The sequence below is a fragment of the Primulina tabacum genome, chromosome 14, assembly GCF_025594145.1.
Source record: "Primulina tabacum isolate GXHZ01 chromosome 14, ASM2559414v2, whole genome shotgun sequence".
Taxonomy (NCBI): domain Eukaryota; kingdom Viridiplantae; phylum Streptophyta; class Magnoliopsida; order Lamiales; family Gesneriaceae; genus Primulina; species Primulina tabacum.
Genome location: NC_134563.1, coordinates 36,710,614 through 36,735,726, shown reverse-complemented (window position 1 = coordinate 36,735,726; position 25,113 = coordinate 36,710,614). Strand labels below are relative to the sequence as shown.

The 25,113-nt window shown below is 33.0% G+C and overlaps 4 protein-coding genes across 4 annotated transcripts; 2 read left to right on the top strand and 2 right to left on the bottom strand.

The window, feature by feature from the left end:
* Nucleotides 1-1,227: 1,227 nt before the first annotated feature.
* Nucleotides 1,228-3,472, top strand: LOC142524639 (protein FAR1-RELATED SEQUENCE 5-like). The gene is made up of 3 exons (XM_075628687.1): nucleotides 1,228-3,137; nucleotides 3,234-3,298; nucleotides 3,373-3,472. The coding sequence occupies exons 1-3, from the start codon at nucleotides 1,231-1,233 to the stop codon at nucleotides 3,390-3,392; spliced, it is 1,992 nt and encodes a 663-aa protein (XP_075484802.1). The 5' UTR covers nucleotides 1,228-1,230; the 3' UTR covers nucleotides 3,393-3,472.
* A 6,785-nt stretch (nucleotides 3,473-10,257) lies between these two features.
* Nucleotides 10,258-15,056, bottom strand: LOC142524286 (sugar transporter ERD6-like 6). Its single transcript, XM_075628190.1, has 18 exons — nucleotides 14,627-15,056; nucleotides 13,852-13,914; nucleotides 13,693-13,782; nucleotides 13,531-13,590; nucleotides 13,374-13,439; nucleotides 13,224-13,289; nucleotides 13,068-13,143; nucleotides 12,634-12,698; nucleotides 12,456-12,548; nucleotides 12,195-12,275; nucleotides 12,007-12,091; nucleotides 11,844-11,890; nucleotides 11,696-11,758; nucleotides 11,554-11,613; nucleotides 11,364-11,429; nucleotides 11,198-11,257; nucleotides 10,804-10,918; nucleotides 10,258-10,645 (listed from the first exon to the last, which is right to left on the bottom strand). The coding sequence occupies exons 1-18, from the start codon at nucleotides 14,819-14,821 to the stop codon at nucleotides 10,518-10,520; spliced, it is 1,479 nt and encodes a 492-aa protein (XP_075484305.1). The 5' UTR covers nucleotides 14,822-15,056; the 3' UTR covers nucleotides 10,258-10,517.
* Nucleotides 15,057-20,475: 5,419 nt separating this feature from the next.
* LOC142524506 (zinc-finger homeodomain protein 2-like) lies at nucleotides 20,476-21,895 on the top strand. Its single transcript, XM_075628529.1, has one exon. It carries the CDS (start codon nucleotides 20,990-20,992, stop codon nucleotides 21,758-21,760), a length of 771 nt encoding a protein of 256 aa, XP_075484644.1. The 5' UTR covers nucleotides 20,476-20,989; the 3' UTR covers nucleotides 21,761-21,895.
* Nucleotides 21,896-23,890: 1,995 nt separating this feature from the next.
* On the bottom strand, nucleotides 23,891-24,833 carry LOC142524701 (protein RADIALIS-like 3). Its single transcript, XM_075628767.1, has 2 exons — nucleotides 24,494-24,833; nucleotides 23,891-24,150 (listed from the first exon to the last, which is right to left on the bottom strand). Exons 1-2 carry the CDS (start codon nucleotides 24,763-24,765, stop codon nucleotides 24,123-24,125), a joined length of 300 nt encoding a protein of 99 aa, XP_075484882.1. The 5' UTR covers nucleotides 24,766-24,833; the 3' UTR covers nucleotides 23,891-24,122.
* Between the last annotated feature and the right edge of the window lie 280 nt (nucleotides 24,834-25,113).

Here is a 25,113-nt window from a genome sequence, read left to right as displayed (position 1 = left end):
TAGCTATTGCATAGGATTATTGGGCAATAATTGATATCTAAATTCTTCTAAATAATCAAATTAAATAATTTAAATTAACAAAGCAAGCATACTGTAATTAGAGGCATGAAAATTGTTTGCTCCACCCTGTCCCGCCAAATGATGAGTTTCGCTTCATTTTATCTAATATAACTAAAATTTGACTAGTTTTATCGAGTTATGGCTGTCGTTCCGTCCTGCTACTATGTTTTGATTGCTCTATCCGTTGTTGGTTTTTTAAATATATATATATATAGGGGGATGTTAAGGGGTGCAGGGTAACATGAATGTATTTTTTTATTTTTAAACATAACCCACGTACGCCCAAATTTCTTCTCCCACCTTCGCCCAAATCTTTACGTTAAGAAGATTGAACGTAATTCTGGAGATCTCGTGCGGGCAAATATTCCGAAATCAGAAGGTAAATCGATGTAGTTCTAAATTTCATATTCCGAAGAAATTTCCAATTTATGATTTTGAAGGTTTCCGGTATATTGGCATACAGGTTCTTTAATGTTTGTGTGCAGTGATCCTGCTATTTGTAAAAGCCGTCGGATTATTTGTTCCAACCCTTCTCTCAGTTCACATTCTACCACTAACTTGTAGTATTTGTTCCAACCCTGTCTCTGCTCCTACAATTTATTCATTTCTGGTGCATTTAAATCTTTTAGTGTTTTGGCATACAGGTTCTTTAATGTTTGTGAAGTGTAAGTTTGCATATTTAATTAATTGCACTAGGAAATGGTGTTGATGATCTAGCTATTTATGTATCTGGAGAAGATGTATGTTTTTTTTAAATATATTTTATACTTGATGTCGTTTCTCATATGATTTTATTGTTACCGTCGTTAATCCACCGTGCTCGGTTAATCCCCAGACAATCCTCGCCATCACCTTACCGCCCGCAAAGATTTTCGAGCACCACCCCACATCTGCCTAGCGCCACTGTAGATGAAATGGATCAATACAGTGGAGATGAACAATCGTACATCCCCCAAGTCGGTGATGATCAGAAACCTCAGATTGGTATGAGATTTGATTCGTTAGAGGATGCATTCTCATTCTACAACCAATATGCCCGAGAATCCGGTTTTAGCGCGAGAATGAGTAATAGCAAGAAAAGTAAGAAAACGAACGAAATTATATGGAAGAAATTTGTATGCTTTAAAGAAGGGCATACAGATGATATTCGATAGAGCAAACATACAAAAAATGATCAACCAAGAAAAGAAAGAGCCCGTGGTGAGACTAGAACCGGATGTTTGTCCAAGATTTCAGTTGTCAAGGAACAAACAGGTCCAGGTTGGGTTGTCAGTACCTTCATTGAAAGTCATAATCATCCACTATCGACTCCGTCGAAGGTGCATTTGTTACGCTTGCATCGTGGTATTTCTGCATAAAAAAAAAATGTTGAGTCAACAATTTGCAGAAGCCAATGTGCCAACTTGTCAACAAATGAGATTATTTGAGATAGAGTCTGGAGGGCCTGAACATGTAGGTTTCATAGAAAGAGATATCAGAAACTACGAGAAAAGTGTTAGGGATGAGCATAAGGGTATTGATGCAGAAACATTGGTCGATTTCTTCGAATCTGAGAAAGCGAAGAATTCATTGTTCTTTTTTGATTATGAGACTGACTCGGACAACAGATTTACCAGGTGTTTTTGGACTGATCATGTGTCAAGAAGGGCATACACTGCTTTTGGTGACGTAGTTGTGTTTGATACTACATACAACACCAACAAATATGGGATGATTTTCGCACCATTTGTAGGAGTTAATCATCATCATCAGACCATTCTTTTTGGTTGTGGATTGTTGAGTGACGAAAAAACAGATTCTTTTGTTTGGTTGCTTAATAAATTCCTAGAAGCCATGTGTCAAGGTGCCCCAAACTTGATTATCACTTACCAAGATCCTGCTCTGACGAAAGCCATATCACAAGTTTTTCCTCAAACAACACACCGATATTGTTTGTGGCATATACTGAACAAATTCTCTGAGAAATTAAACCCAGTGACTTTCCGTGATCACTACGAAAGCATAAGGAATGCCATTCTACATTCCTCCACAGATGAGGAATTTGAGAGTTCCTGGGAAGCTGCTATGTATAATGCTAACTTGGAACAACATGATTGGCTGTCGTTGATGTTTGAGTTGCGACATAAATGGGTACCAGCATATTTTAATCATGTATTTTCTGCGGGTATGTCAAGTAGCCAGCGGTCCGAAAGTTCACATGCTTTTTTCAAGAGATATATATCTAGCAAGAACTCATTGATGGATTTTATCATTCGTTTCAATAAGGCACTTCGGCACCAAAGACACAATGAGTTAGTTGCAGATCATATCGATATGAATGAGCGTCCCAAGCTACAGTCCAAATGCCCAATGGAATCTCAGATGGTGACGGTTTACACGAAAAAGAAATGGTTGGAGTTTCTAGAAGAAATGAGTCAGAGTCATGGTTATTACGTGCAAACAGAATCTGTGGGAAATGAGTTTGGGATTTACAAGGTGATGAATTTTCAAGCTTCTTCTTCTTCGAAACCAAGAGTACTTACACATGTCATACAAGGGGATGATATATTGTGCAGTTGTATGAAATTTCAGTTTGAGGGCATTCCATGCAGGCATATGTTAGCATTTTTTCGTATAAACCAAGTCTTTCATTTGCCTGATAAATATATACTGAAACGTTGGACGCAAGCTGCAAAGAATGTAGAATTTTTTCCTACAGATGAGCAAAATGTGGTTGAAGCTCCAGAAAGATGTTTGATGTCAAGACATTTGAGGTTATCCTATAAAGCTTCTGCATTAGTTGATATTCCATCATTGACTGTTGAGGGAACAAATTTCTTGAATGCACAGTTTGATTATATTGGCAACGAAATTAAAGATTTGAATATGACTACAACAGTAAGCGGTGGAAGTCAATGTAGAAGAGCCACATATAGGGCTATTGATATCGTTGATCCTCAAAAAATTAGAACAAAGGGATGTGGTAAGAGATTAAAGTCATCAAAGGAGAATGCAACCACACAGGGAAGAAAATGTCGTGGGTGTGGACGCCGAGGTGTGCAGCATGACAAGCGTAACTGTCCAAATTTGCAAGACGGGTATGTGTTTATCACCAATGTATATTTTTAGTATTTTTGTATATATTTGGTTAATCATCAAAATTAATATATGGTGGCATACTCAACGTTCTTCAGGTCAACTATTAATAATAAAAACGAACAACAAAGCTCAGATGACGAAGATTTTGGATCGATAGATGGTAATTTAAATCTCTAAATACATGTTGTTAATCATCAATATTTTTTTTATTAATAATTGTTTTGAATTTTATAGGTTCTAACAACTGGATTTGATAAAGGTTATTATTTTATCAAGTTGTATATGTGCGATGGGGGTAACCATTTTATAGTGCTTTGTTTCATATACATAAATATACATAAATCTGAGTTCTCATATATCTGTGTTTTCAGTGTTTGGTTTGATATCTGTGTCGAAGATAGAAGTAACCTTGCTGCAAATAAATTCTACAGTCAACAAATGGATCCAAGCAGACGCCAATGTCATCTCACTGGAGAATATCTCAATGGCAAATGAACAAAGCATAAGAAGTTCAGTTCCAAGTTGGTTACTATTTTCTTGGGTGTTTAAAAATACAAACAATTGAATGTAATACAGTAGACATCTACAATGTAAGGTTTTTTTTCAGGAGTCCATGACAGATATGCTGCTTGTATGCTGCTTGCCACATAAAACTTGTATCTTGGAAACAAATAGCTTTTGCTTTTTAAATAGCTTGGAAACAAATAGCTTCTGCTTGGATGACAGTAGACAAAGCAGAATGACATGCTTGGAAACAAATAGCTTTTGCTTTTTGAATCTTCTACTACATTGTCTAAATGACATGCTTGAAAACTAAATAGGAAGACAAAAAAATGGAGATTGTTTTTAACATGACATTTAATTCATCGATACATACACCACAAAAAGAACCAACTAGTTCAAACCATGGAGACGAAGCCATTTCCAGAATAATAAAGGATGCAAAATTTTTGACTTAAATTGAATAACTCATATTAACTATTTGAATAACAATACAACTAACATTCATCAAATATTATAAACTGCACAATAAAGTTTTTGAATTGCAATACAATCATCTGTCAAATATTATCTTCACCAAAACAATACAACGGTTGCAACTACTGTCAATAAATTACAATTATTTATCTAATCATCTTTATTCAATTTTAGTGCTTTCAAATTTTCTTGTATCACCTCCAAGCACTTCAATATTTCATCTAATTTTTCTGTCTGGGATACTTCGCCTCTTGAACTTGAACCTGCACTTGAACTTTCGTTTATTGTATTTTGGGAGGACGTCGACGTAGATTGTTTCACCGATGCGGCATTGTAAGCTTTCTCGGCCTCCTCTCTGGTTCTGAATGATTGGTGGACAGCACCCTTATACCCGATAGCATTAGAGCTTGCTTCTGCCCACGTGTCATAAATGCCAGATTTACGCCCAACAAATACAACGTATGTTTTGCCCTACATTGTAACGCAAATTGTTTAAAAAACGGAGAATGTGAATACAAATAAACTAAACCAAAAATTATATTATTCAATTCTTGACCAAGAATTAAAAGACTCCATAACATGAGATCTCTGCCACAAATTAAACTTCTCAGGAGATCTAATAATCAAAGTAGCCAATGACAATAAAGACTAGTTGGATTTTTCATGGTCCTCCACCACTGGGGGTTGCTCATTCTGAACAACTAAAAAACTAAACAGTATGGAACAAGCAAAATTGGGTGCCCAACAGTGGAAAAATGCTCAAGAATCCCTGCATAGTCTCGAGAAGAGCAATGTTGCTTCAATGAATGAAATAGTTAGGTTAGTACAAATCCCAATATTCAAGCTTTAAAGTTTCACCTGCACATTATCGTCATTTTATGTTCATATGTGACCTAACTATAGGAGAGAAATGGGCAACAATACACTATTGCGTGGACGGTTTACTTCTGCTGCGAGCTCTGCTATTGAAGATGCAGATGTTGGAAGCAAAAATCTGCTCTCGTCCATTGACAGTAAGATAAGTAGTTTATATCTATTTCAGTTCAACTGAATATTATTCTCGATTTTACAAACTCATAAGAGAAATCTCGATTTTACAAACTAACAAACTCATTTTACAAACTCATAAGAGAAATAGCAAATCACAGAATTACATTCAAATTGTTGCCATCCGAACATCAATTTCAAACTAACAAACTCATTTTAAAACAGTAGTTGTATAAAGTTTGAAAAAAAAATTCGAAAAAATGCAGAATACCATTGGCGGCGCTCTCACGTTCGGCGTTGGCCTCGGATGGTGGCGCTCTCACGTTCGGCGTTCCCCTTTTCTGGCGTCGACAAATGGTGGCGCTCTCACGTTCGGCGTTGGCCTCGGATTTCCGGTGGAGTAACCCGAACAGGGTTGGTGAATCGGCCACAAAGATTAAGGCTTCGCGATGTGTTTCGGTTGGGAAATGCTTTTTCTGTGCTGTGATACAAGAATATTAATGTCCACAAAAAGTTAAAAAACAAAAAAAAAAGAAATAAAAAAATCCAGCCTGTACAGCCACATGGGCTGTCGCTCACGGAACGCTCACCAAGGGGTGAGCAGTGTATCATTTTCGTAAATATATATATATATATATATATATATATATATATATATATATTTGGTGTCCAGTTTTATGTATTGTTGTATAATTAATCGATTATTTTGAGAAGGAATTCGTTCACAAAATACATAGACCTCACTAAAATGAGCTTAATTAGTTATATTTTAATGATACTAGAAAAATGTACGTGCAACTAAACTGTTGAAAATATATGTACGAAATTTTGATAATATTTAAATGAATTAAAACATGGTTAATAACATTTATCAACTGAAACAAACTAAGCCATAAAAAATAAAAAATCATGACCATAGACGGTATATGAATCAGATAAATTATCTTATCCACTTGACACACTTTTCAATATGCTTCTTGGTTGATTTTGACAACTCAACAACTCTTTGTCGTAGTTTGTTATAATATGCATATAACTATTTTGGTATGTTCAGCAAGTATCTGATCGTCTTTAACATCTATTATGTTATTTACAATCTTTATCAAGGATATGACATGCTCGTAGTTTGCTTCTTTATCACGCCATTTTTTCTGTTTTCTACATTGTTTTTATCTGATAATCTTATTTTCCCGACTATTTTTTTATTGTTAAATGATTTTTCCGCTTTTGACAATCATCAACTATAACTCTTAAGAAAAAATGCTTTTACTCGTGATAAATTTTCACTTGTGACTAAAAATATGTATAACCTATATATTTTTCAACAACATAACCAATGAATGATGTTGCACCTTCTTCAAATATTGTGATATTTGTGATATCATGTTTATATATTTAGTATCAATATTATCAACATATAGCTGTAATGTTAATAAATTTTTAACAACTATTTCTCAATCACTGTGAGAAAAATACTTGAAATCTCTTCAAATGACTATATCTTAGAATTGTGTCCTCATTTAATTTGGCGCAATTGAAGAAAGTCATCTTGATCGTCATTTTTTGGAAGCTTTGAAATAATGATTGTGTGCATCATGTCATGAGGATGATATAGTTTCAATCTCATTTGTTGCGTTTAGAACATAATATTATATTATTCATTGAAACTAAACAAATTTTCTTCTATCGAGTTTATATTTTGTTTTATAATATTTTATATCTTGTGGAACGATATACAAAATTAATTATTGTATTTTAAAAATCTTGAGAAGAGATACGAATAATGTAATTAAGATATGCATATGAGATATCATTCAAATATTTGTCAAAGTATTTGTCTCATTCAATATCTCATGATTCTCATCTAATAATATAACCATTTAGATTTCATGAGCATTTTATGATAGTCAAAATTAATTTGATGAAATATTGTAGAATTTTATTTTAATTTCAATATTTGCCTAAGTGAATTTATTTGACGAGGGGTTTTCTATGCTACCATCATATATGTTATGAATTAGCTGGTTAGATACTTTGACTAAAAAAAGAGACAAAAACAATCTTGTTGTCACCTCGAAATATATCGAGATAATATTGGAGGAAGTCACACAATTTTTCTTAAACCATAGAAAAATATTAGGCATGTGTTAACTTGTGATATAATAAAAATTTAGAATCATACATAATCATTGAATTAGAACAAAATCGCATGCCAAAAATCTACTGGATATTATATATTTTAATAATTTATCCATATTTGTCGTTCACCAGAGGACTCTTAGACCTACCAAATTTTGTAGTTCACCTACTATTTTCATAATAAATAATATTACAAAAATAATATAAGCAAATACATAAAAACTCAAACTAAAATGTCTTCTATCAATCTAAGTAAAACAAATTGATTAGAGAATATAATAATGTCGTAAAAATTTTAAATATTAATTTATAGACAGAAGTTTGGAAATACATTTGCCCCAATAAATAAAAAATATTATCTCTTGATATTCTGAGACATAAGATAAAAACGAAGAAATATTTCAATTTTTTTAATATTTTCTAAGTCACTTCAAACCAAGTAATCTAAGCAAACAGAAAACATGCATTATGTGTTTAAAAATTAACAAAATATTTCAACAATAAAAAATTGAAAAATAACCATTTTTGTTGGATATTTGATTTTGTTTTCTCTTTTCTTTGTGCAAACAAACAAATCACATAAACAATCCAAACACAATTACATGATCAATACAAATGACATATAACAATCAAACATGTTAACGCTAGGGTAAAAAAACTCCTCTAATTGCAATTGCCCCAATAAATAAAAAATATTATCTCTTGATATTCTGATACATAAGGTAAAAACGAAGAAATATTTTAATTTTTTTAATATTTTCTAAGTCACTTCAAACCAAGTAATCTAAGCAAACAGAAAACATGCATTATGTGTTTAAAAATTAACAAAATATCTCAACAATAAAAAATTGAAAAATAACCATTATTGTTGGATATTTGATTTTGTTCTCTCTTTTCTTTGTACAAACAAACAAATCACATAAACAATCCAAACACAATTACATGATCAATACAAATGACATATAACAATCAAACATGTTAACGCTAGGGTAAAAAAAACTCCTCTCATTGCAAGAATACAAAATGGTCAAATGGAGCATATTATTTAGTAATATTTATTTAGCATCATTTATAAAAAAAATTGACTAAATATTTATTAATAATTTATTTTTATTCAATCCGACTCATCTCCCTTTGTCTTCCTATTATTATTTGACGGCAATGTATAAATTTAAGTAATTAAAATTAAATTTAAAAGTAAATTAAAATAATAATTAGTTTGATTGAGTTAAATACACTGTTAATGATCTTATTAAACTAAGATAAAAAATGACTTAAATAACACCATTAACATGACAAATTGTAAAACAAAAAAATAATATAATAGTAAGCTCACAAATGAAAGTCATATATTTAATAGATTAATAGATAATATATTATTTAGTAATATGTATTTAGCATCATATATTGAAAATTGATTAAATAATTTAAATGTTTGCAATGAAATCACTTACATACAAATGTTTTCTATCAATCACATATTTTTGTTGATACACAAGTAATCTAAATATATCTACATTCTAAATGAGAAAAAAATGTGTTATATGACCTTAATATTTATTAATAATTTAATTTTATTTAATCACACTCATCTCTATTCGTCTTCTCATTATTACCTTAATGTTAGTAATACTAACAATTTACAACATTATGATAGTGATTTTCTATGAATTTGATCTCGAATGTGAATTGTAGATATATTTAGATTCACAATTCACATTCATATATTTATATAGATATAGATTATTATTAAAAGAATATATGAAAAAGAAAACATGTATTAATTTATGTAAATTTTAAATTTAAAAATAAAAATGTATTAATGATTATTATTAAAAGAATATATGAAAAAGAAAACATGTATTAATGGTTATTATTAAATGAAGGTAAGGATAATAGAGATATAGATATAGAATATTATTAAAAGAATATATGAAAAACGTAAATTTTAAATTTAAAAATAAAAATGTAAGAAAACATGTATTAATTTATGTAAATTTTAAATTTAAAAATAAAAATGTATTAATGATTATTATTAAAAGAATATATGAAAAAGATATCGAGACAATTAGATCGAACATTACCTCTCTTTTTTTTATAATAATAAAAAAATATCAAGATAGTTGCTGGTATATTATTACGAAGGATAGTTTAAGTCGTGTTTAAGTTCAATGACGATTATACATATAACAAAAACTTCATAATATTAAAATAAAATTAACCTCTTCAAAAAAGAAATTTACTTGAACAAATTAAGCTAAAAAAAGAGCTTCTCCAAATGGATGCGGGCCCCGTGACAGAGCCCGAATTTATGGCGGAACAGTGTAGCAGCACACCATCGCTTTTTAGGGTTGACCCTTTTTTTAATAATTTTTTTTCTCAAATTTCCTTTAAAAAGGATGTCATTTGACCATTTGAGATTATTTTATTATTTTTAAAATTTCATAATTTTATTAAACTTATTTATTCAAAAAAATCAACTGTCTGTTGTGAATAAAAAAACAACGGGAAATTGGCCTTCAGTCTCCAGCCGTCGATTTTTTTTGTGTTCAGTCACTGAATACTTTTTTAGTACCATATTTCCACATGAAGTGTACCACATTTTGTATGACATAGTACCACAATTTTGTGGGTAGAGAGTGAACCCAAAAAAATATTTTGATTGGGGATTTTCCACCAACTTCCCGTAAAACAATGGAAACATTGTTTTTTATTTGATTTTATGCATGCAAATCAACGAGTTAAATATTTGGTAGAAAGATTGCGTAATTTTAGTACAAAAAATATGTTAAAATAAACGAAACATATGCTATCCAAAAATAGATAAATAGAGGAGACCGGGCTTGTAACCCAGTGATCTCATCCCCTCTCAGATTATCTAGCACCTCGAGTTCGAATCCCCTCCTCGCGTGTGTTGTAATAAAAAAAAAAAAAAAAAGATAAATAGAGAGACGATGAACTAAACACATGCCTGCCATGTAAGATAAGTCTCAAGGTTCACCTAGGATAAATAACAATATGAATATGAACTTAGATATCCCAAATTTATTTATCCGCTGTGCTGACATGACAACAATATATAGTGAATAACTTACAAATCTCAAATAGGATTCACTCCGATCTTACCTTCCAAAAATATTTTCAAGAATCCAGGTTTCTTTTCTCTCCTTTTTTACAGATACAAAAAATAATCACACATCCGATTTCGGGTACAACATGTGATCGATATTACGATCGACGACAACAAAGAAAGGGGTGATGAATAGGTAAACGGATCAAAATACAGAAGCTCGTCTAAAAGAGAATTGGATTTCCTCTAAGGTTTTTCCCTTGGTTTCAGGAACCCAAACTGTTACAAATGCCAAACTGAAAACACACATGGTCATGTATATAGCGAAACTTCCTGTAAACAAGCACAAACAACTTGTTATTTCTCCAGTTAGAAATTAGCCAAATCATATCCTTTTTTATTCGAGATGGTCATGCTTCATATTAACAAATGTTTCGCATACTATGCATTTAGTAGCATTGACAAGCAAACAGAGGGAAGGTCGGACAAACCTCCGCTGCTCCAAGCCAGAAATATCGGTGCAGTCATAGTAATGATCCAAGAGAAGAGCCAGTTGGCCAAAGTTGCCACACTCCCAGCCAAACTTTTCACTTTAACAGGGAGAATCTATGGTAATCAGATACAAGGTAACAATGTCAAGATTTCTAAAAAAGAGCCTTTTCTTTAACTAAGTGCTAGTCGGACGGACTTTGGATTTAAATTTCATATTATATTCAAACATGAACTTGTTCACCTTTTTTTTTCAAAGAAAAAACACTTACAAAAATGTTATATTATATTCAAACATAAGATACTTATTCAAGCTAATAACTTCTCTAACCAAATTTGCCCATTAAAACAATTAATCTGCATCATAATGTTCCAAAATGAAGAAGTGGGCAGTACCTCAGACATAATAAGCCATGGAATTGGCCCCATCCCAAGTGAAAAAGACACAATCATCAACTACAATGGGGAAAAAGAGAGCAAAACAAGAATGTTTTTAACAAGGTAGAAAACACGTGCAGATGAAAAGTCAAGAATCATTATTTACATCTTTAACAAGACATACCAGCACCCCAACTACGGATAGGATTCCCAGTATGCCATACAATGAAGAATCCTCTGCTACCATGCCCTTAAATTGTAAAAGTTTCAAACATGATTGTACCAAGAATAAAAATCGAATAACAAGCATTTCAATGTCATCAATACCGACAATTCGTTCTCTGTTCTAAAAATAAGATAAATTAATTCATTACCTTAAGAAAAAATGAAACAGAAACAAGTAGGAGACTAAGAACCATTCCAGAAGATGATACCTGAAAAACAATAGTTCCATACCTGTCATGTAATCTGATACATAAGTACAAATCTTATGATTATTATATTTCTTCTACTTACGATTAGAAGAACCCTACGGCCAGTTCTGTCCATCAACCATGTAGAAACGGCAGTTGCAATCACCTAGACAATCCTGAATTTCAGATATTTGAAAGAATCTGCGAATGCTCGAGCAAACAAAAACTAGCAAAAAGATTTTCTAACTCGCCTGAATAATTCCCACACCAACGGTTGCAGCATTGCTGGACGTGATTCCTGTTTATGTATGGAAACTATTAAAAAGCTTTTACATTCAAACAAAAAAAGTAAAACATACAATAAAAATGCATTATCCCCATGCACAAGAAAAAATGATGGTAGCTTTTACCCACCAGCGGATTCGAATATATTAGAAGAATAGAAGATGACGCCATTGATTCCAGATAGCTGCTGGAGGACAAGTAACCCAATTCCTATCTGTATCATAAAAGATATATAAAGCGGAGATGAGTAAGAATGTGCCAAACCTAAAATCAGGTTACAACCACAAGTATGGAAAAGTTCTGTAAACAATCGGTACCATCAGAGGTAACCAATATCTTCTTGATTTGAGTTCTGAAAAGTGGAGTGTCGTTCTTCTACTCGTTGAAGCTACAGACCTCTGCAAGAACCCGAAAAAATGTATTGGGATAAAAATTGGACATTTTCACGTTCAAGAAACTGATTATGCTGTCCTAGAAATCAATGAGGAATATTTATGAACGAAACGAGTTTAAAAAATAATGTTGCAGCAGGAAATAAACCTGTTTCAGGACAAATATAACTATTTGAGAAAAACTACCTTGATTTCGTTTACTTCAAGAGTAATATCGGTGTCAAAACCTCGAAGAACTTGCAAAGAGGCTTCAAAATCATCAGTCATGCCCATTTTAGCCTAATTCAATTTCAAAAAATGATACATTTTAGTACTTCAACTGAGCTAAAATAAACTTGATAAAAGAAATTCTTTGTGGTCTCACCAACCACCGAGGAGATTCAGGAATGAAAAATAGGCCAGGTATCAATATCAGACAAGGTAATATTCCTGTGAATGGAGATGAAAAAATTAGTCACTGTCAAGGAACATTATTGCAAACCTTTTATAGCTTGAGCAGTAATTTTTTAAAATTGCTTCGAAAGGTGAAAACATAGAGTCTTAAGCAGTATTTTTGTAGAAGTTTTTCTTGGGTAAATGAATCGATAATCTGATTTGCGAACATCATAACACAGATCAACATTTTTAAAGACCAGCATGATTAAATAACAAATTTAAGATGAATCTAACAAAATTGCTCATTAAAAAATTGTCCTAGGAACAATGATCCTGACTTAAAGAGAATCAAATTACAATTTTTTACATGCCAAGGATTCTTAAAAAAAATTATATTCAAAGTCACAGGTCACAAAGAATTACCCAGAACTGCAAGCAATCTCCAATCAACAAGTAGTCCTAATAGATACGACAACAAGATTCCAATCGTCACAGAGAGCTAACAAACAAAAGCACAATTTGAGTCAAATATTTTAGTGAAAAGGACAAAATGAAAAATAGACAGTTCACTCAGCAAACCTGGTTCACCGAGCCAAGTGCCCCTCTTAAATTCTGAGGTGCTATCTCAGCTATATACACAGGCACCTATTTCAAATCAGGAAAAGAACAAATGTTTAAGTCTATTATGATTTTTTATGATATAATAGCTACAAAATGTTATGTATTTACCGTGTATGAGATAACACCCACACCAAAACCTTCCAACAATCTTCCCATGTAGAGAAATGAAATGTCCTAATGTAAAAGGAAAAAACAGGTCGATTTAAATTTAAAAGATGAGAATTATAGGCAAATAAAATGCTACCAGAATGTAGGAAAGACTCACTCTTGCAAATGATATAGCAAGCCAGCCGATTATATTAGGTACAGCGGCAATCATTAAAGACTGCAAATTAGCAAATTATATCAAAACTTGTGCTTTCAACATATAAATTATAATAAAAAATAGTTACATTGACATCAATAAAATTAATGAAATAGCTCATACCCCCTTTCTCCCTATGTACTCGGCAATCTGACCACTGGCAATTGCTCCAACCATAGCTCCCACATTTGATAAAGAACCAAATAAGGAGAACTGTTCCAATCATTTAGTTATTTTTCTGAAACTACAAAGCCAAAGCAAGAAAAATCGACAATTGCTAACTTGTGAGACTGTGAGGTCGAGATCTTTGGTAATGGAAGTCTGTGTTGGCGAAGAGTAACCACACTGCATATCCAAGAAATATAGCATTAATAATAATACAGTAGATTTCATTGATTTTCTGATGCAAATAAGGATCTGAAAAGCAAAGAAAAGAAATAATGTATATGAAATTCAACTCTATGAATCCTACCCCATAAAGCAAATTAGTCAAAGAGATCAGATAAGCTACCAGGAAACTGATCCAAGCGTAAAGAGCGATGTGACTCTGAAACTACTTAACACCAATTTTGAAAGCAAAAGAATGTAGCTCAGCCGGTAGTATGGAAAAATATTAAAAACTTAATTTTACATTTGCAGGACATAGAAATGGAGCGGATTTGAGTCTATCTTAATTCAGTCCCACTTTTATCAAAACTGGATTCGAGCGAGTGAAACTACTGCAAAGATACAAAATTCCAAAAAAGCTACTCAATTTTCAAACATCTACCCCTAATAAAACATAAATGCAATTGAAATTCAACACCATCAACTGAACTTTATTTCAAACACAGTCAAAATCAAGCCTATTAAGTTAATTCCACCACAATACAATCTTTCCACCAGAGACCTTGTGCTGTTCCCAATTTTGCTCAAGTTCAAACTCAATTAAGTGAATACAAGAAAACAATCACTAGTTTCAAGTTCAAATTCATTTCAAGTTGCAACCAAAAACAGTTCTAACTAGTAGATAAAATATCAATAAAGAAAAAGGGAAAACAGGAGAAGAAGAAAGTACAGTGAAACCAAACTGTATAGGACCCAAAGCCACAATCAAGACACAAGCCAAGACAGAAACAGAGTTATCCCGGATAGCTTGAGCAGAGCCCATCAAGCTAGACTGCCTCGAACCCATACGATACCAACTCCCAGTATGAAGAAATGGCTTCCTCAGATCCCCTCTTCCATCTTCACCATCCTCCCTGAAACTCATCTTTCCCTCGCTTTTCTTTCCTTTCTCTCTACCCACCAAAGTTCGATCCAAGAAAATGATCACCCAATTTTAAAAATTAAACTTCAATCCAAGAAATAAAATCCCAAGTCAAAAACACTGATCAAGAATAGATATTTTTGCTCTTATAATCAAGGAACTGTTTTGTATTTGGTTTCTTGAAGGTAGGAAGGTAGGCTTGAAGAAAGAAACTCCGAAATGGATAAAGATAAATACAAGACTTGCAACGCTTAGAATAAACAGAATAAACCTTTTTTTTAAAAAAAAAAATTATTAAAAACAAACGCAAATAAATTAAATAGAATCGGGGCTGACTCTCACGTGTAAAACATGGACAACTATTTGAGGTGATTTTGGGCGGCGCCCACACTTTAATCTGTATGTACATTTTCTTCAAACGTGGATTCATTTTCATCGCAATATTTTAAAGCTAGCGTTTCATTAAAATATCAATTCAATATAACAATTATTTATATTTTTAATAATGAACTTCAATCTATATTTCTTTCCCTTTTGTTCGGTTAGGATATTTCTTCATAATTTGATGGCGGATGGGATTTAGGAGTAGGTTTCTTGTGAGACAATCTCACTAATCTTTATCTGTGAAACGAGTCAACCTTATTGATATTCACAATAAAAAGTAATACTCTTACCATAAAAAATAATATTTTTAATGGATGATCCAAATAAGAGATCCGTCTTACGAAATACGATCCGTGAGACCGTCTAACACAAATTTTTGCCGGGTTTCTCATATATCAAAATGACTTGGAGCCCTGATATTTTTTCTAGTCAGAACTTTGGATATGTTTCATACGAAAGATTGACGTGGAGTTTGAACCGGAAAAAAAAAAAAAAAATCTGAGATCACAGCTGGCGAATTCCTTGGTCCCCTTATATTTATTACAATAATAATCATATACTTTGTGGTGTGACTTGCTTGTTGATTTTCCTAGGCTGTCATTTGTCAACTTGAGCTTTAAATAAAATAGAATTTAATATATTGAAGTATGGGAGAAGTATGGGAGAACGGTAAAAATATCTAAATAATTCAACGAATGATCCTTTGGAATATAGTGTGTGCATTTTTTTTTTTCGTCCTCCGATTTCTCGTTTCCGGCCTGCAGTTTTCTCATAAAATTGAGCTGGGCCAAACGTAATGGGCTTAAAGCCTGTTATGGACTATTTCATTTGATTACAAACCTGTTCAGGCCCACTATTTATTTATCACATACTAGCATTTTCATTTAAAGTTTACAACCTTAAACATTAAAACAAACAAAAACAAATACATGAGAAGCTATCTGTCATTTCTTTTTCACTTGTTGGAATGTAGCCATGAAATCTTCCCTTTTATTAAAACGTGCACGATATTATCGTATTAGCGGATTGTGACATATTTTATGTGTATGACCCCTTTAAAAAAATATATATATTTCCCAAATGCAAAAGAGAACTAAAAAAACGAGAGGAAAATTATGGTATATAAAGTTGGTAATAAAAGGGATTTTTGAAATTATTTAAAAAAATTCACCAATATACGAACGTTGTATGTGCTCCATATATTTCCATATATTTGTTTTATGTGTGTAGATAGAAATTTTATTAGATGAAGTGATGTGATCAAAAAACAAATCACGCCCAATAAAAAAACTTGAATCAATTATCACGAGCCATTTCTTCAATGGAAACGAACCGAGCCATCCAAAAATATAACTGTGTATCAGAGAAAACGGGTGAGATGACTCCGCTCGAAGGCAAAGTCACTTCGACGCTCAAATTAGTATAGTCTTTTAGAGAAAAAAATACAATACTATTGTAAATAATTGTACACGAAGGTGTACCTTGATTAGGGTTAAGAACTCTTTATTTATATGTGTAGACTCCTAGATAGTATGAAATTTTGTAATATATGACAATTAGATTTTTACATATCCAACTTGGTGAAATTTCTAAACTATAATCATTGATATGATGAGATTTTTACCGTATCATCGAAATTCAAAAAGCAGTCCATGTTATATAAGTTAAGTTCTTAGACAAATGTACAATTTGCATTACCTTACGCTACCAAGTTCCAAAACATAGCATTTTTATTTTGGCAAAAACTTGTGTGAAACGATCACACGGGTCGTATTTTGTGAAAGGAATATCTTATTTGGGTTATCCATGAAAAATTATTAATTTTTATCGTGAATATCGGTTGGGTTGACCTGTCTCACAGATATAGATTCGTGAGACCGTCTCACAAGATACCTACTCTATTATTTTAAGCCACTTTGATGATTTTTATCAGCTGTTGTTACTATAAATTACAAAAAGTTACACACATTATATACATATATTTTTATACTCAATACTAATATATGTGTGTGTAAAAGTGTAAAAAAACTAAAAATTTATCATATTGCGAGTAGATAGATACAAAGGAATCTAAATAATAATATTGACAGAAGAGAGGAAAAGACAATTGCTTGGTGAAAGCATGGGAGAGCCTGGCATAGCTGCAGAGATCACGCACAATAATAACCTAATCTCACACTTCACACCATACCATACAATCCAATCAATCACGCTAACCGTACAGTTTTTAATTGACCATGTTTCCATAATAATCCGGGTATCCTAGTTAGCTTTTATTTTTTTATTTTTTATTTTTGTGTAACTTAAGTTGGGACGGAAGAGAGATAAATGTTACAATTGATTTTTAATATGAAAAATTATTTTAAATTTGAGATTTTGATTACAGATAAGATACAAATATGACAAAAATTTGTGTGAGACGATCCCACTGTCATATTTTATGAGACATATATCTTATTCGAGTCATCCATAAAAATGTATTATCTTTTATGCTAAGAATATTACCTTTTGAATATCCGTAAAGCTGACATGTCTCATAGATACAGATTCGCGAGGACCGTCTCACAAGAGATATACTCTACGAGTAATGGACAAATGAGGAAACTAATAAGATACAATATCCACTTAAGGTTTTGTAAATAATGGGCTTGAAGGATTTTACCATAAAAATTAAGTCTATCTATCATCTATGTTTCTGATTGACCATGTTTGTGTGAAATGGACCAAATACATTCGCATTGGACGTCATGCTACACGTATTTCCAATTGAAGGATTATTTTTAAAAAACAAGTTTCTTTAATTTAATATGAATCTCACAAGAATTTTATTATGGATGAGTTTTTTGATGAATTGATTTAATTAATCCGGAATCTATGGTAAAATGTACTTACTTATCCCTCTGTCGAAGGTCTTTATCAGTAGTTTGCTTTAATGTCGTTTTGTGCTACTTTTTAGAAAAAAGTAGTATATTGTATATTACAATTTATAGTGAAGAAAAAGGGATAATATCTATGACGATCTCATAATAATATAAATAAAAAAGCAGTCCACAGATTTAACGAAAGCGTTGAAAAAGAAATCAAACTCAAATCTGATGACAGAAGCACACGCCTTAATCGCATCATTTTGCTTTCGCGGTTCTCATTTGTTTCCATTAATCTTTGGCTTTTTTTTTAAAACAATTACCCATTATCAAATTTATATCTGTTATATAACTAATAAAGAACATATTTTTGTAACACGAGTGAAATAAGTTCATATTTATAATAAATATAATTTTTTATTTAAATAAAAAATATTATTTTTTCATAAATGACCTAAATATAATATACATCTCATAAAATTGAATCGTGAGATCATGTAAGAAAAGTTTATATGAATAAATATAATGGTTCACGCATGTCACTCTATTATTGATTCAACCAAGTGTTTAAAAAACTTGCATGTTTTAACGGATTGTTGTAATTTAGTTTTATTTTGAACAAAATTTAACAGTGATTAAAATTATATACAATCTAACAATATGCCTACGTGCGTGTCTGATTCATTTATTTCCATAATTTTTTTTAAAAAAATTGAAGTCTTATTTTTTTGTAAATCAGAAGCCTCATGCTCGATCAATTTCGAGGAAATTCAAGTTCAATATTTTAATAGAGATGTCAACGGGGCGGGTTTGGCTAAACCCAAGACCCTCTCCATGAAAAAACTTTGACCCATTACCCGTCCCACCCCGGTTAAATATCCTTCGGACCCACCCCACATCCAATACAAAATGGGGCCGGGTAGACCCGTGAGACCCGAATTTTTTTAAAATAAAAAATTAATCTTTCTTCTCACATGACTGAATTATGAAATAGACAAGCATCTAAACACAACATCGTGGAAAATTAATTCATCTCTTCGACCACACTTAATAATAGCAAATAAAGTATTTTCACGACATAAAGAATTATATATAAAAAAAAGTTACTAGATCTCCAAAAAAATCTTGACATCTCCAAAAATAAGTCATACCATAATTTAAACAGATCAATATAAAATTAGCGAGTAGGCAATATTTCAGACATATTCTTCGGGATCATTTCCCTCTTCATCAAGAATGATGAGACAAGTTGGTAAACTACTTGAAGAATTAACTACTAAATTAAATAGATAAAGTACATTGAAAAAATAAAACTGTAATTTCAAATTGTAAAAAAATGTAATTTAAAAAGAGAAAGTACAGTAAAAAAATTAAAATGAATGTACAATAACAAAATAAACTGTAATTTATTTACTTTTCATCTCACCCCACAACCATCTTCGCGCGCACATCATTGCCTCCAAAGTCGTTGGATTGAGTCTACTAAGAACTATTCTTCTACTATTGCTAAAAGCATATGCAAATGCAACAGTTGACATAGGAATAACTAAGATCGTTATGGTTGAGGTGAGCTAATAAAAAAAATAAAAATTAATAAAACTAAAACCCTAGAGTATTTATATACACATATATGGGGTCGGTATGGGGCGGGTTTTATAGGACCCATGACCCGCCTCATATCCAGTCGGGTCTGAAAAATTGGACCCGAGACCCGCCTCATGACCCATTTAATATGCCCAAACCCATCTTATATACGCGGGTCTATTGTGGGTCTGGGTAAAACCCGGACCCACTGACATCCCTATACTTTAATGATTAATTACAATGGAAACAAATTGTATGTTTCAACATTTTTAGAACTAAAGAAGTGACGAAAACAAAAAAGTGACGTAAAAATGTAGCGAAAGAAAGGATACAAATAACATATCAAATAACAAATTTTATTTCCTCAATATATATAAATATCCCATAAGAGCCTATGTCACGAATGACCAAGGATATTACATGGATATCCCAAATCAGGGTAAATTTGCATGATGAATTCTTCTGAAGCCGGACAGGTGGATGCCCGGAACATTTTCTCCCCGGCTACCAGAAACCCGGGCTCTCGTACAAGCTCCTGAATGATTTCTATCGGACAACTTCGAAAATAACACTTCAGTCGAGTATAGCAGCATGGATAAATTGAAAGAACAAACATAATAACTTATAAATTATAATATTTTGTTCAACACACACAAAAATAATATAAGATTTAACCCTGATGTATTTACCGATACACATCTCTCCCTGCCATCTAAGCTATCTCTTAGCGGCTTGACTGTCAGTAAATATTGGCAATATTGATGTGGAATATGCTGGATGTTAAAGAATTAATTTCTATCAATTTAGAAAGGAAGAGAGAAGTGGTGCGGACTGAAACCCAAAAATTGCAATAATGAAGGTGGTGAAACGGGACCAAGTGGCAGGGGCGTGAAGAGAGGACGAACATGACATTGTCGGTTTCTTTCTTTATTTTCCCTTTTCTACTGTTAATCTCTATCAGTTACGTTGTTGTTCCCAACTTATCCCCATATGATATATATATCCCCTTCTCTCTCCTAAGCTTCACCGCAAGCAACCAAGCTGTCTCTTGTTGGGTACTTAGTTGGCTGTTGGAACCACTGCAACACCACCACCCCCGAATTTATGTCGTTTTTCTATCTAATTTCTCCTAACCCTTTTCTTTGGCCAGTGTTTAATAAGCTCGGTTCTTATGTTGGGTTTCTAATTCCTGTTTAATTTATCTTTCTTGTGATTTGTCATTTGGGTTTTGTTTCTCGGGAGGAGTTATGGATTTGGGGTACTGGGTTGGCTGATTTGTAGCGTTTTAAGGTTTAGCTGCGTTAATTTTAGGGTGTCTTATTATTAGATCGTCGTAACAATGGCGGCGTTTACTGGTGAAGACAAAGGAATGAGGATGCAAAGCTACAATAACTCTCTTGAAAACTCCAATACTCAACAAGAGAAAGCGAGAATCCCCGAACCCAATTCCGGTGGCTCCAAACCCAAGCCGACAAACCCTAGATTTAGCTACCGGGAATGCCTCAAGAACCACGCAGCTAGTATCGGTGGGAACGTCACCGACGGATGTGGGGAGTTCATGCCCGGCGGAGAGGAAGGGACCCTCGAAGCGCTCAAGTGCGCCGCCTGCAGCTGCCACCGGAATTTCCACCGCAAAGAGCATCACGGAGACCCAGCAGCCGCCGGTGCTGCGATGGTGCACCCCCTCCATCTCCCTCCGTCTCTTCCTTCCCCCTCGATGAGCCATCATCGTGTCGGCGTCGGCGGATCCGGTGCTCACTGGGGTTCCATGGTGCCGCCCATGAAAATGGCTTTCGGCAGCTCCGGCGGAGGTGCAGGAAGCGCCGGCACTGATTCTTCCAGCGACGAGCTGAACTTCAACTCCTTGCAAGTGGCGCCACCGCCACCGCAGTTTTCCAGCAAGAAGCGTTTCCGGACGAAATTCACGACGGAGCAGAAGGAGAAGATGATGGTATTCGCCGAGAAAATAGGGTGGCGGATTCCCAGAGAAGATGATAGTGAATTGCAGAGGTTTTGTGCTGAAGTTGGGGTAAAGAGACAGGTTTTTAAGGTTTGGATGCATAACAACAAGAGCAATTCTTCCAAGAAAAATCCCCAACAATTCTCATAATTATGATGCCATATATATATATATATAAATTAAATAAATAATCGAATGTGCTTCATTTATATTTATCATTATTATTGTGACATTTGTAGAGACTCATTCTGTCAAATTTGCTAAATATTATGTTGCTGCACTGCATGTTTAATTTTGTATAGTAATATGTCAATACTGTTGGTTTTCATTCTGCATGCTTAAATAACCCCTCCTACATATTCATCAAACTTAATTTCTTCGATTACATGATTATCTTTTCATTAATTCCAATTCTATCATTCGGGAAAACAACTCGATAATCAATTAATGAGTTCGATTCTTTCCGGTGCAATTCTTAAATTCCAACCATGATTCAGGAGGATTAATTAATGCCTCAGGTAGAATCATTTATGAACTCGCACAGATATATGGATTTCCTCGACCCTCGACCCTCCCAACACAACTGGTCCAAAACAAAGAGAACCCACACAGGTAAGAATATACAAGTTAGAACATAGTCCCGACAAATATTATGTATGCATGTAGTAATACAAACAGTTACATATTTGTTCATATTTATTTTTCTTAACTTACATAATATACTAAGCACTCACCGCGGGTAAAGGGCACTAAATTTAAATATAAGTGGATGCATATGTCAAACAAGTAAATCCTTTAGGCCTAAAAAAGGTAGCCATTTTTTTAGATTGGTTCTCGAGGAGTCCAAGGATTTGCTTTGCACTTGGCTTAGGTAGTCCCCCCTAGTAGGCCTGAAAAAGTATCGTCGAATTTTATGGCCCACTTGTGTTTGGATTACGTATGTGAATCATTTATCACGGTGCAAGCGTCAAAATTAGTACATGTATTTAACAAAACTAGACTAGTACTGTTTTACAATTAAATGATGTACAGTACTTCAAATCTGGTTGGAAAAAAACTTTTCTTATCAAGATTATAGCCACAACGGCTGAATCCAACGGATCATCCTACTTTGAATCAAATACCTTTTACGATTTATTTATACGTTTTCATTTAGTATGGACATCCCATTGATCTCATTCATCCATCATCGAGGTCACTCATCTCTCCTGCATTGAAAGTGAACGTCTTACATGAAATATTTGGATCAATGCCTACCTCGATCTGATCGTGGATTTACTGGGAGCCTGCACCTTCTTCGTTTTAAGAATACGAGGATTCCACCTGCATGGCTCAATCTAGACAATAATTCTGATACAACATGTTAGGGATGGAAATCGCGTATCTCCATAATGACACGATATTGTTCACTTTGGACATAAGCACTCATGGATTTGTTTGTTTTTTTTTTACTCAAAAGATCTGATACCAATAGAGATATCATTCAATTTTATTAAACTATGATCTTCCCATATATTTTTAATGTAAGACTTTTGTTGGATTCCCGACAAAAACTAATAATAAATAGCTTATAAACTGGACCTAGAAAGATTGTACCATCAAATAGACAAATTTTTAGAACGGTATATGTTTTAAACTAACGTTGATGTTCTCGTTAAAAGTCGGCGTAGCAGGAAAGACAAATCGATATCAAACTATTTGAAGTGAAATACTTTGGTTGCGACAATTTACGAGTACATTTGGATCGAATGATTTTAAACGAAATATATAATTTTTTATATATAATCATATATACTTGTTCAATGCTTTAAATTTTCATTTATCTTTCTTTCATTATAAAATTATTCATCAATCAACTTAATGAATTTCTGATTCACACAATAAATACATTTGAAGTTCGTCCATATTTTTCCGAATCCAAATCATCCCAAATATAGTCTAAAATTATAAACGTTGCTACATTTCCATTAATTTTGCTGCATTACGTGATATCTTGATTTTAATTAAATTCTTGAACATATATGGTCGATCGAATCTTTAAATCTCATTTCAACTATCATGAAAATCGATCGCTTCATTCATGAAAATTCAATATAGAATACATCGAAAGAGAGCTATGATTTTGACTTTTGAATGACTTTCTTAAGTGAATTTTATTTATTTTTTAAATAATTTTTAATTCCAAATCGAATTTAATAAATGATGAAATAACTTAATTAGATATCCAATCAGCTCGAATATTTGAGATCAAAGAAATTTGGAATAAAAACTAAAGACCAATGTTCCAAGCATATTGGATAATCATAGTACAAAAGATAATGTTCCTTGTACATATATAATTGTGGGAGTATTTGCAACTTAAAAAAAAAGTGATTATGGATGTTCACTTCATAAATTTGTTAATGAAAAATACATAATCAATTTTTCCTATATGTTGCAAGTACTCCTTTAATATGTATTTAACCGCGCAAGAGCTTCCAACGGTCAAAGTATTTGACCTCGCACCAGTTCGCTACTGTAGACTGAGATTCTTGAAAAGCCTGTTGCAAAAATAGAACGTGAACCACGGCAAAAAAAAAAAAAAAAAACCAAGAAAAGGAAAAAATTATCAAGATAAATTTCCTGTTTCAAATGTGATATACTGTAATTTACATTTTATGAATGTAAATGAACAATGCTAGTCATGAAAATAAACTTCAAAAGCTAAAATGAAATGTTTCAATCAATATTCATATTTTTTAAAAAAAGAGGTGACATTTAGGGTGGAACGTTATTTCATAATTCCATATAGAAGATAGAATTCCCAGCATCAAATCTTGATTTCTTGAAAATTTGAAATGCATGTGCTGTGCATGTGAAAGTAGAAGAGTTGTTTTGAAATACCTATATTCGTTGCCATATCCTCTGTGATTGCTTGGGATAGCTCCATAATTAGGTATAGGGACTTGATCGTTTTCTATGTGCATAATGTCTTTAACTAAAGCTTCATAATGTCTCTTCACTTCCTCCGCTGATTTCCCACCAACTGCCTTGGCTATGTTATGCCAACGATCCGGCGTATCCCTGTCGTGTTTCGCCAGAGCCTCTTCGAACTGCTTGTTCTGCTTGGGCGTCCATGCCATGAAACGCGACGATTGACTAGAACTCGACGACATTAGCTAGAGGGAGAAGCTAAGTGTATACTATCTAAAACAAGTTTTGATGTTGTTTGAGGTATTTGTCGAGCAAAGTGCACTTTATATATAGCTAGATCAGATGAATTAAAGGTGGTGGAATAGGGCAAGTTGACAGAATTTTGTGAATATTAATTGAAAGACAGGATTTTGGTGAATTTTTCTAAAGTCCCTTTTTTGGTCTTTTTATAATAATATCATCACGAGCAAGTGGAATACCCAGGGAATTTCGGTCGCCCACATGGTAGGATTAGATCCCTTAATCTGATCAACAAGACAGACTGCTTAAGATAGATGCCCCAATACATTCAACTAATCAACAGGAATTTG